At 43.3% G+C, this 12,287-nt stretch overlaps 1 protein-coding gene across 6 annotated transcripts in view; it reads right to left on the bottom strand.

Moving 5' to 3' along the window:
• The window catches only part of Stat92E (Signal transducer and transcription activator Stat92E), a 160,495-nt gene that overhangs the window by 30,743 nt on the left and 117,465 nt on the right, over positions 1 to 12,287 (bottom strand). For 3 of the 6 annotated variants that reach the window (XM_055071151.2, XM_055071153.2, XM_055071152.2), the window contains exon 19: positions 6,837 to 11,585. In XM_055071151.2, coding sequence (XP_054927126.2) covers positions 11,249 to 11,585 — 337 coding nt within the window. In that variant the 3' untranslated portion in view covers positions 6,837 to 11,248. Of the gene's footprint in view, positions 1 to 5,557; positions 5,720 to 6,836; positions 11,586 to 12,287 lie in introns of those variants that run through there. The other 3 variants (XM_055071154.2, XM_050178926.3, XR_008612670.2) reach the window with 2 other exon arrangements.

Raw genomic sequence — 12,287 nt, 5'->3', positions numbered from 1 at the left:
TCGTCTCGTTCAGGTGTTGCAACCGTGCTTCTCAGTTTCACAGCTCTTTCGCAGTCGTTCTAGCAATTATATGAAACACACCAGCATGCTACCACGAAACACCACGTCAATACTACGAAATGCTTATGCATCATTCAGATAAATCCCAGAGATTTCGCGTGGATATATATATATATATATATATATATATATATATATTCTTTTTTCGTGCAGACTTCCCTATTGCCAATTCGGCTCATTTAGAAGTACATTCACTGTCTTGAACGCCTCGGTTTTGCCTTTTCTCTACACGTGAGTCGCTTCCCAGTCTGTTATTTCGCTTTTATTTTTTGCCACGAACCTGCTTTTGCAGCACGTATACACATCAATGAAAAATAAAACCGTCATTTTAATTTGGCTCCCATCCGAAGCAAGTTTTTAGCATGAAATAGAGCTGCGCGCGCAATCTTTCGATGCTGTGCAAGCAAGGCCGGGGTTTGGAAACATTTTATGCCTATTCCATTGCTCTTCGCGTCTCGTGCGTTGTCAGAGCGGCGCTTCGGCCTCATTATCAAGGGGGCTTTTGTTATCAATGTGATCAGTCGGCCTTGAGAGACGTATAAGTGTGACATAGAAATGAGAGGAAGGAATAGCTGCGAAGCCGCGAGAACTGCTATTGGTGCTCCTTCCATACGATTGTCAAGGTGATGCGCTGTCTCTTCGGGTTTGCGGCAGGTAAGGTAGCTGCTTTCAATCATCCTACTTGAGGGCGCTGCTCTACAATGCGGGTGGGAGCGCAGTCAGGTGTTATTTTTCATTTTTCGTGCAGTGTCTTTACCAGTCGGAAAAAAATTGTACGCAATTAGTATGTCGCTGAAGACACCGCAGTTAGATGTAATTTGGGGGTGCCTATAAATGCCTCATCGACACTTTGAAAATTAGGATACACTCTTAAAATGTTTGCACCCTTTAGGGTGTATATTTGTCCCACAACAATAATCATCATCTGCCTTGCTTGCATTTCATTTCTTGAAAACTCAGCGCTCGCTACTTTCCTGTCGAGAATGCTGCGTCAGGGTGATAACGTGCAAGCAGTTCGTGATTGGGAAGTACCGGGCTCGCAGCGTTAAAGAAAGGAAATGCGGGTAAGATAGATGACGATTATTGTTGTGGGGCAAGATGAGCCCCAAAGGGTGTAGTTTTTTTTAAGAGTGCAGTACTTCTCGAGTTAGATACTCAATTGCAATTGCCGAATTAAATCTCAGTAATGAAAGAATTACTGGCGGCAACTCCCCTGTACTGGAAACAATATGCACTAGGTTTTCTTCGAGTAATGTAACTGCTCTTTTTTTTAGTCTTGGTGCATGATAGTTGTGGCACCCTGTATAGTTCATTCAGTAACCGAAATAAGGTCAAGCCAGATTCACTCGAAATCAGAATCAACAGCAGCCATGCGCAGCAGCGCTTATACTCTGAACTCGCAGAAAAGAGAGAGAGAGAGAGAGAGGCTGCAGTTCTGCCGGAAAGGTGAAGCAGTATTAGTGATAGCCAAGTACGTGGCAATTACACGAAGGAAGACTACACCCCCCAGAGGACTCGGGCTGTGAAATTGAACTGTCTCCTACTATGAGGTCTTGTGTACACTCATATAACGCCATCACTTTATTGAACAATTCATTCTTCGAGGTCACACGAAATTTCAAGTGCAACTGTTATTAATGTTTTATATATGCATATATATAACCCCCCCCCCCCCCCCCCCCCCCCCCGGGAAAATGTCAAGTTTTTGCCTATGGGCACACACTTTATCATCATTGCAATTCCTCTTTGTAAGTCTTACTAGTCATTACACTGTACTTTGCTCATGCGTATTTCCAGCTGTGACGAGAAAAAAATATGTTCGATATTGATAATATTTACTTGTGGTACTGCTACGTCCATATTTTACTATGTTTGCACACATTGCAATAGTGGTTGGGAAAAGAGTTCTTGCCAGTGTCTGTAAAGGTATAATAATGTTCTACTGACTTCCTATTCTAATGTATAGTGCTTGAATTTCTTAGATAAAGTTTACTTTGTGCTTCATGAAAGCTGTGCTCTACCCATATAAATCAACTTTGTGTGTTCCCTAGCTGAATTGCATTCTTTTTTTTTTCAGGTAACACCGAAAGTATGGCACACAGGGCCCCTCAGAGATTTGGCAACACACGCATTCGTGCCTGCCTTCACAGAAACTTGCATGCACGTCTTCATACTGCATGAATCTTGCCAGCGAATCCCTGTTTAAATATTGTGCAGTTCAACTCTTTTCGATACTAATACCGTCTGGATTATTGCCAGCGCCGTAATCCAGGTGGCAATTAAAACTATAAACTTTAATTCACCTCTTCCATTATGGGCCAGCATATCATTCTGTTTGTTCCCACTCAAAGGTGAATTGCAATCACAACTTCCGTCTCTTCGCACGAGGAAAATGCAAGGTTTCAAGTTTTCTCCAGAGTCCAGTGTGCTTCCAAGCAGCAGCATTTGCTAACTCAGTGTCGAGCTGCTTTCGAGTAAATTGAAAAAGAGAAAGAGCTGGAGAGAACATGTTTATTTTATGAATCAAGCTTAGCAAAGGCATCCCTATTTGAATGTCTTGAGCTCGGGCCACCTCTTGGACACACGATCGTGAAGAGCCGAAGCCGATTCTCAAAGTTGGAGCAGTCATTATTTTGCCCAACTTATATAAAAAATACCTCGGGTACTGCGAGGCATAAACTAAAGTTAACTCAGAACGTGACTCAGTAAATACCAATAATGTCACGAGTAAACCTGAAAAAGAAAATTTTCGGTTCATTGTAACAATAAGTGGTGTCCAAATCTATGTCCGGGTGGCAGCTTTCCCTAGAATTTTTCACACCGATCTTGAGGCCAGTGTTGTGCTGGTTGCATGCAGCAGAAGTAATTTTGGAGCTGGAAATATGCAGTGAGATTTTGACACCATTTGCGCCATCTATAAGACACCTGCAGAACATCCCCAAACGTTTAGACTATGCTTTTGGTTACTTTTTTCTCATGAAAAACTTTGCACAGGCTATTTTGGGGTTACATTTTGAGATCATTTGGCTATCTTTTGTTGCGGCCATCTGGCAACCCTAGTTGCGGCTGCGCATACCTGTAAGCGCAGCTGAGCACATACGCAGTTGCGCACCCTACTTTAGAGGTAATCTGCCACCTGTGCAAAGAGTGGGAGTGCCGAGACAGCATGGCATCATGTAAGCTAGCTTCCCATGCATTTACTGTTGGAGGTTGCGCAATCTTGAGTCTCGGCGACCCGTTGGAGCGAGAGGCTGACAAAGCATACGCTCTCCGCTGCTGGCGCTTTTCATGATGGTGTCGTCCCAGTGCGGGCGACGCTATCAGCCATTTTGGCGGATTTCACGTGGAAATGTGGCTGGCTTCGCTTAATTTGTACTGCCGTTGTGAAGATATCGTTGGTGTGGCATGAAACCGTACCATTTGTCACAGACTCCTAAATTCATCAAAAGGAATTGTTTACTCCTTCGAATTTGCTTTTTTTTCAATTGTTTGATAATGTAAAAAATTCTGCGGTCCTTTTTCGTGTAAGAAAAATCGATCAGCAACTGTACTTACTTGCATAAAAGGCCGAATTTCAATACAACGAAATTTCGATATAACAAAGCAAATTGCCAATTTTACCGACTTTCGTTGCATCGAGGTTTACCTGTATATAATAGTCATCCGCGAAGATGTATTATACACACAGAGTCAGACACTAATTGAATTAAGTCATTTACATACATTAATACACTAAATACAGAAAAGTACCCAGTGCACTGCCCTGCGGCCCACCAGAAAAGACGAGAATAATATCGGAAGCCTGATCGTCCACTACTACAGCACTTGGCAACAGTGGTACTTGGCTCCTGACAGCGGTAACTCTGCATTTGCCTGTACATTTTGTCTGTACTTTTCCCATCTGCCTACCGACTTTTTCTCGCTTCGACTTGTGTGGCTCACTAGGAGCACAGAGCTTTGAACTGGGCTGCTTGCCGTCAGCTTGTAGCTTCCACAGTCCTGTTCACCGCTAGGCAGCCATTTGCTGTGCACTCATTCTTGCCTGTTGCACCTGCTTGGCTTGCATAGGCATTGGACAATTCTGCATGGGCCGACAAGCCTAGCAGGCATTCTCAATTCAGACCCTTGCAAGAAGCGAGTACGCAGGGAGGCTGGATGTTGGACTTGGACGGCCGTCACTCTGTGCTAAAAGGAAAGTAGACGTGCCCCTGTGCAGCTGTGTGTACGCTTTTCATCTTCATTTTGGCTAATAAACCTAAGGTAACCATGTCACTGAGCAAATGAAGACATTCACTGAGGAGCTGTGAATATGCATTCATTGTTAAGGGACAAGTAATGTCGTCCAGCTGCTTGTCACTGGCTGCTGCAAATTATGTGCTACAATGAATCGACTAAATTATTGATTTGCTCAAACCAATGCTGTAACTGTAAGACACGTCATCATGGAGGGCTCAGATTTATTCTCGTTATTCAAAGTTGTTTAGTGTGCACCCATACATGAGCGTTTTTGCTTTCTGGCCCTGTTATAAAGCAGCAGCTGTCGAAGGGGTTACACACACAGCCTCAAACACCATAACTACTATGTAATAAAGAGAAAATCAGACATCCACCCGTTCGTCCTAGTCCCAGACCCAGACGAATTTTTCTTCAACTGTGAGGCTTTTCTTTCGAGGAACCCGTATGGGTTTCCTTTGTAGCAATTGCTACGGACGGGTGGATGTCCAATTTTCTCTTTATTACTTACTTCGCTCCACCTTGCGGGTTTCCGCAATACTATTATGTCAGAAGCATAACTACTGACCCACCACAGCCACTGATCCACCACTGCAGGTTTAGAGACAAATGAATGTGCACGGTTGTGCATACAAAACTTCAGATTTCATTTTGGCCTCACAGCTGTACAGGTGCATCGCTTTGCCATGAGCAAGACTGAGTGGTGACACTACATTCATAGAGCATGTGTGCAGGTCAGGATTTAGCAACGCATTTGCGATTTTCAGTATACATCGCTACCTGCAGTGGAAACGGAAAGTGTGTGTTTGGACTAATTATCACCGCATTCCTCTCATTTCTTGCAACTTAAAACACAACAGTCTACTGCACCTGCTGTCCAGTCAGGGCATCCAGAGTTCCTCTGAGACGGGTGTAATTTGACTGGCCAAGCAGATCAAGAATACGAAGGGCATCAAAGAAAGGGCACCAAGAAAAAGTGAGGAAAGGAAAGAAAGGATGAGGGGTGCAAGGATGGGATTGGAAAAGTGTGTGCAGATGTAAGCAAGTGGTGGTGGAGGCACTCGTTCATTACAGGATGAAGCAAAACCATCAAACTAAACTGGGAGTGCAATACACACTACTGCGGCTGCAAAAGACGTGCCCTAATGCACTACAACAAAACAAAAGGAAGAGAGCTAGTGGCTAATCGAAAGAGCAGGGTTCACAGCAGCGCAGGTACAGTGCTCATCACACAAGCAAATGAAGAGGTCTCTCCTGAGCTCACCTGTCAGAGAAGCTGAAGGGAAAGGGAGCTCAGTTAGCTTTGGTAGTGTACGTCACGAGCTCGCTAACGTTGATACTTGAAAAATCAACGGGGATATCCAACTCTGCAAGGTCCATGTCACACAGGTTGTAGTCGAGGTCAGGCGCTGCCGACAGCCCCGCCCTGGCAAAAAGAACCAAAAAGAACAGGCGTTAGGCGGGTGGGTGGGATTCAATTGCCGCACCCTCGACAGCACCTGACCTCCTCTTCTTTGCCTCTAACACGTAGTCCCCACTTTAAATTTTGGTTATTTCAGGTCTAATGCGTATTGTAACTGCACAAATTCGACTTTCAACCGAACTATACGATTATCAAGGTTGCATGTTCAGTCACCACAACATGGCTAGCTTTAAATTTTAAAGAAAGGGGGGGGAAAGACCTACCATGACAGTAGCTGGCAACAACTAACACTTGCTTGCTCTGCAACGCACACATAGAGGGAGTTTTGGATAAAAGAGGGTAATAGGTGAAGCAAGAAGAGAATACAGAGAAGAGAAATAGTTTGCTCCATTTTACTCTGACCTGCTTCGTGTCAAGGGAGGCGAACCAGCACTCTGCGCAGAGGGAGAATAAGGATGCTGCAGGCAACACTGAAGCCATGGCGGGCACATGCCACCCATGTTTGCCAATGGTGCAACTACTGCCAAGAACCTTAGCACTGACATTAGGTAGCACATGTTCAGGACTAATAAGCCATTTAAGGAGGTGAATTTGACATGCTAATTGTCACGTATTTGTCAATTTCTTTGTCGAAGTAAATGTGTTGCATGATAGGCTCGAGAAATTCACACTGAGGCCTACGAGTCAGACCAGGAACGCTTTTGTGTTGTTGGCACGAGAAAATAAATTTTTTAAAAATGTTCTGAAAAACTTTTTCTTCCTTGCATCAGAGAAAGCAAGTGCTAGCATTCTGTGGAGCCAAGGTGGCGAATAGAAGCTGAAAGAACATCTGGCTCTCACATTCTCCACCCCCTAGCCCAGTTACAGGTGCTGTGTTGGGTTCCAGCTAGCAAAAGCATACAAGCAGTAAAAGCCACTTTGATCTCATTCATCAATTTTCTCATAAAATCAAGGAACCAAACTACAGTCTTGCATCTTAATATTGTGAGTTGCCCAAACAGGGTTTGTTGGTGGGATGGCAGAGGGAGCTGTTTGCACCCAGCCATACCACTGAACTACTTTGAGACACCCTGCTTATTAGACAAGTTAGGCAAGTCAGTAACGGCAAGTGACAAAAGAGTCAACATAACCATTTATTTTTCAAGACATGAGGGTTGCCTGGAAGCGAAATGTGTAACAATGGCACACAAGTACAGCATAGATGAAGGAACGAAAGTGTTCAAGCAGACGTAAAAAAAGGAGAAAAATGTACTCTGCAACAAACTCTTAAAAGCCACAACAAAATGATGCAAATATACAAAGAAAAAAATTCTTCCAGCTATATTTGTGCAGGAAACAGCAGCAACAGCAGCAGCGGCCAGCAGATGACAAGGCAAGCCTTTCACTTTGGCAAATTCACACATGTATAACATGTATAATGTTTACACTGTGCACAACTTACATTTAGTACTACATGTGTGGCAACTCGGGAGTTGCAGTACAATGATGTGCGCACCACATGCAAGGATGGCAAAACTATGACAAACAACAAGATCAGCACAACTGCACAGTCATGGAGACTCTGCATGCTCAGCCGTTATGACAGGCACGCACAAGAGCAAGAACATCCATACATCAAAAATACATATCTGAATATGCTTGGGAACTTTTACAATGACAAGTGGTCTGTGTCTGCAAGACCCTCAATATGAATAAAGCTCGCTGTCATAGATGCTTCTCATTAATAAAAATAAGGCCAAATTGCCCAAGACAAGCAGGGCATGCACTTCAACAAGGACTTGTAATATGCCCACTGACTGTTTACATTACTGCAGCAACACTATCATCATCAGCCTGGTTACGCCCACTGCAGGGCAAAGGCCTCTCCCATACTTCTCCAACTACCCCGGTCATGTACTAATTGTGGCCATAACACTTTATAGAATGCACCTTTTTGAGAAATTAAAGGCATCTGCAGATTTCTAATGTGCTGCTGCCTGTCTCGAGCAAATTGTTATGGGTGCATTGCCTTGCTCATTACCAAATGGAGCACACCCATAAGGAGAAAGTGCAGCATACCAATGCAGCTAAACAGTTCACAGGAGGGTCTGCCAGAGTTTGGCAAGAAATTATCCAGCTAGTGACATTTAGCTGGGCATAGTTTCTTCACAAACTTCAGATAAACCATATAGAACATTTCCTACAGTGTTCAGAGACTACATCAAATCTAAGAACGAACAAGCACAAGTGCTTTTTAAATATGGAAAGTACACAAAACAATGCCCTCAAGGATCACAATCGTGACTGAAATTAAAAAAAAAAAAGAAAGGAAAAAAAGGGAACAATTCTGCAATGTCAAAAGTGCAGATTTAGAAAATATATATATTTTTTGACAGACGTCCTAACAGTGAACAATGAATCATGCTCTCAACAACAGTACCGTTTGCTCATAAGTCACGTGCACAAAAGATGCAAGACACCTTAAAAACCTCAATAAAACCTCCCTTTCAGCACATCATCACAATAACATGAACGTCGCATTTCAAGCAGACGGTACTAGCTACATCTTGAACCATTCTTTGTATAGCTGCACTGCAGGATGCGCCTTTAAAGGGCCCCTCACCAGGCCCCATAGCAAATTTTGGTTATACGCTGGAAGTTGTTACGTGTCCTCTAGGGAGCGTTCTGCCACAAAAAATTTTCAAATCGGCTCATTAGTAGCCGAAATATTTCAGTGCTGTGTCTACAGCTTTCGAGAGAGACTTACCTAGAAAATACCATTTACGTAGAATGGGAAGGAATGAGGAGCGAGGAGAAAGTTCATATCAACAAGGGACTGAAGCAGGGGTGCCCTTTATCCCCGCTGCTGTTTATGATGTAGATGGTGAGGATGGAGAGGGCGCTAGGAGGAAGTAATATCGGGTTTAATCTCTCATACAAATAGGCGGGTACAGTAGTAGAGCAGCAGCTCCCAGGTTTATTTTATGCGGACGACATTGTGTTGCTAGCTAACAAGCAAAGTGATTTGCAATGTCTGGCTAATATCTGTGGACAGGAAGGCAACAATTTAGGCTTCAAATTTAGTGTTAGGAAATCAGGTGTAATGGTATCCAGTGAAAACAGTGGACAGTGGAGATACAGGGCCAGGAAATACCTCGGGTAACAGAGTATAAATACCTTGGTATATGGATAAATGAAGGCAATATATATATGGAAACAAAGGAAAAATCAATAACAGTAAAGAGGAAAAGAAATGTAGCCATAATGAAGCACAGAGCGCTATGGGGATAGAATAGGTACAAGGTGCTACGAGGCATGTGGAAAGGTGTAATGGTTCCAGGATTTACTTTTGGAAATGCTTTTGTTTGCTTTAAATCAGGGGCACAATCATGACTCGACGGGAACCAAAGGTCAGTGGGTCGCCTTGCAATGGGCGCTCACGGGAAGACTACAAAGGAAGCTGTGCAGGGTGATATGGGCTGGACTAGTTTTGAAGTGAGGGAAGCTCACAGTAAAATTGAGTATGAAGAATGGCTGAGGAATATGGAAGAAAGTAAATGGGCTGAGCAAATGTTCAGGTATCTGTACAGGAAAAACATCGATTCACAGTGAAGGAAAAGAACTAGGAAGCTTACTAGCAAGTATGCGGCCTGTAGGGTGGGCAACACAGCAACAAAGAAGGTCAAGCGGAAAGTCAGAGAGGCCCAAATAATCTCATGGGTGGCAGCAATGGAAAAGAAACCTGCCATGAGTAACTACTTCAGAGGAAAAAAACGAAATCAGGAAAGAAACAATTTATGATAACTCAAAGGGAAGCTCACTACTTTTCGAAGCGAGATCGGGATGCCTTAGAACACGCACCTATAAAGCGAGATATTAGACGGAAGAAGCATGTGCTTGCTGCGGTAAAGCTAGGGAAACTATGGAGCACGTTTTATTAGAATGTAAAGACGTCTACCCAAAGGTCGATTTAGGCACCACTGGCCTCCTTGAAGCCCTTGGGTTCAGCGAGAGCAGTGGAAAAGTAAACATGTCCGTAATAGGCATTGCTAAGAGGCGATTGGAGGATTGGTGGAAGAAAAGTAGAGAAACGACAAAAAACGGAGACATGCAAACAACAGTTCGCAATAGGGGATCAGAAAATTTGGTTGTAGTAGTTCATAGCGTTTTTTTTTTTCTTCTTTCTTTATTGTTTAACCTAGGTAGGACATTAGGCAGCACAATAGCAAGAGCTTGGTGGCGCAACCCACCGCCCCATTCCAAAGGGGACGCTCATAACATCCATCCACCCATCCATCTTTTCAAATCAGCTCATTAGTAGCCGAGATAGAGATATTTCAGTGCTGTGAACCCATGAATTCAGAAGGGACGCTCCACTACCAAGCGAGACACACTTTCCCCTTGCCCTGTCTAGCCTCTGCAAGCAAAATTCCTTCCCTGCGCTCTCCCATACCGGACATTGAGGATCGCGTGACGCATAGGTGACGGGCCCCGCCTTCAATTTTTTTTTCTCTCCTCGCTTATGTTTTTTTTTTTTTTTCCGCTGCACACTTTTACTGACGGCATTGTGCGTGAGCTGTTGTGATTGTCTTGTTTTATGCGCTGTGCACAAGGACACATGACTAGCGGTATAATTCAGTGCTACATGAATACTGAGGCAGAACAAGCGGATCGCAGAGCAAGCGGATCGCAGAGCATGATCATGCACTGGAACACGGTAGAAAATGGCATAGTTTTGGTACCTGCGCACGTGACTGCACGACCATGGGGACAAGCAGAAGAAGCAGAAGTACATCTCTCTTGCTTTAGGGCGAAGTAAAACAAAAAAACTCGCAGACATTCCGTTTGTGTTTTATTACTTCTCTAAACTAAGCACAAGTACGTAGGCGCAGGGACAAGAGTACGTCACCGTCAGACTTGGAGCGCGGTTGCCGCAAGGGAAAGGGAAAACGACGTTCGGATTTAAATTTCAGACCTTGCCGTGGTGCATAGCGATATAATTCTTTGCAAACACGATCGTTAGCGCACATTGTATGCTCTGTGCTTGTCAGCTCGAAATGGCCAGACCTGTTGAGGGGCCCTTTAAAGAACAAAAGTCATACAACACACTACATCTGGCATCTTTGCATGCTGCAGCTTTTTCTTTTTTCTTTTTCACAACAACCCAAGAAGACAGCAAGCAGCATAGTACGCTTAATACTCAGCATTGCTGCTCCAAACACTAAAGGAAAGCACTTGTAACTTGTACGCTAAGACTTCTTAACACAATGACTAAAAAAAGTAGATTTTACATCAAACAACTATCAAAGGCTATGACTAAAAACATGTTTTTACACAAACACTAATATGTGCCTGTAAAATATGGTTCACTACATCATGGCACATTAGCCTGTAATGGCTTGCAGAAAGAATTACTATGCCAGCATGCAGGAAAATTGGTAGTAGCATTCTCTGTTCAGAAACAGAAACACACATAGAAAAGAGAGCCAGGGGACGCTTGTAAAAATGTTTGCTAGGAGAGCAATGATAACACACGCATGTAAGCATCAGCTTCTAAAGAACTTGGTGTATCAGCCAGTTATCCACAAAATGACGCATTTTCATGCACATTACCCGCACCAAGAATTCATGAAGATAAAGAAGTAGAAGGTTATAACTGCAAATTCGATGCAACGCACAGCTTACTGCCATGCAAGCCACATTACACTGAGAAGCAGTAAAAGCAGTGTCAACTGAACATGAAAACCAATACTGATTCTGGACATTTCCTTTGTGCCAATAATTGGGCAAAGTCTTATATGTAATGATTTGAGCACCGCTTTCTTTATTATTGTTAATTGCGCAAGCTATACACATCAACTTCTTCCTTTCTTTCCTCTTCCAAAGGATGCTGCAAAAAGGGGTGCAGGTTATATGCACAAAAAAGAACTAAAAGGCACAAATCCTGCAGTATGAATTGTGTAGCTTCCTACACTCTGTCACAGAGGAATATTTTACGTCATTTGTATCATACCTGCCAAACCATGCACTTTAAAATTCATAAAAATACCACAGACATGACAAGCAAGGGAGTGGGAACGAGGGGAATGCACATATTTTTTCCTCCTGGAATGAGCACACACCTTTTGTAGGATACATATGCACTTTATTAGTGGTGGTTTACCTATAGACGCAGCACACAGGTAGAATTAAACTTGGAACAGCAGAATTTTACAAGCAACACATCTTTTAGATCCCGATAGCTTTCTAAGCAACTTTGCTGTAGCCAATCTGGCATACTTTGGGAACTTCTCTGAAGCAAGCACCCCTCTGGCACAAAAAGGCAGCGCAGGTACCATCACTATTTCTTATGCGTACATATTTCTGGCAATCTTGCACCATCTGTCAACGCCTTTAAGCCATTATTGATAACAGAATTAATTTCTCGTAAAACCTGATGCAAGTTCTTAAAATAGTAAAATGAGTCCAAATTCGCAAACTTTTACAAAAAATTCAGGTGTTGGCAGGTATGTTTGTAATGATCCCTGTCTACATTCAACCATTTATTGAGCAGTGTGCAGCAGAGAAAACATTCTTTTCTCGCCAAGTTTCG

The sequence above is a fragment of the Dermacentor andersoni genome, chromosome 5, assembly GCF_023375885.2.
Source record: "Dermacentor andersoni chromosome 5, qqDerAnde1_hic_scaffold, whole genome shotgun sequence".
NCBI classification, from domain to species: Eukaryota; Metazoa; Arthropoda; class Arachnida; order Ixodida; family Ixodidae; genus Dermacentor; species Dermacentor andersoni.
This window is presented reverse-complemented; position numbering and strand designations above follow the sequence as displayed.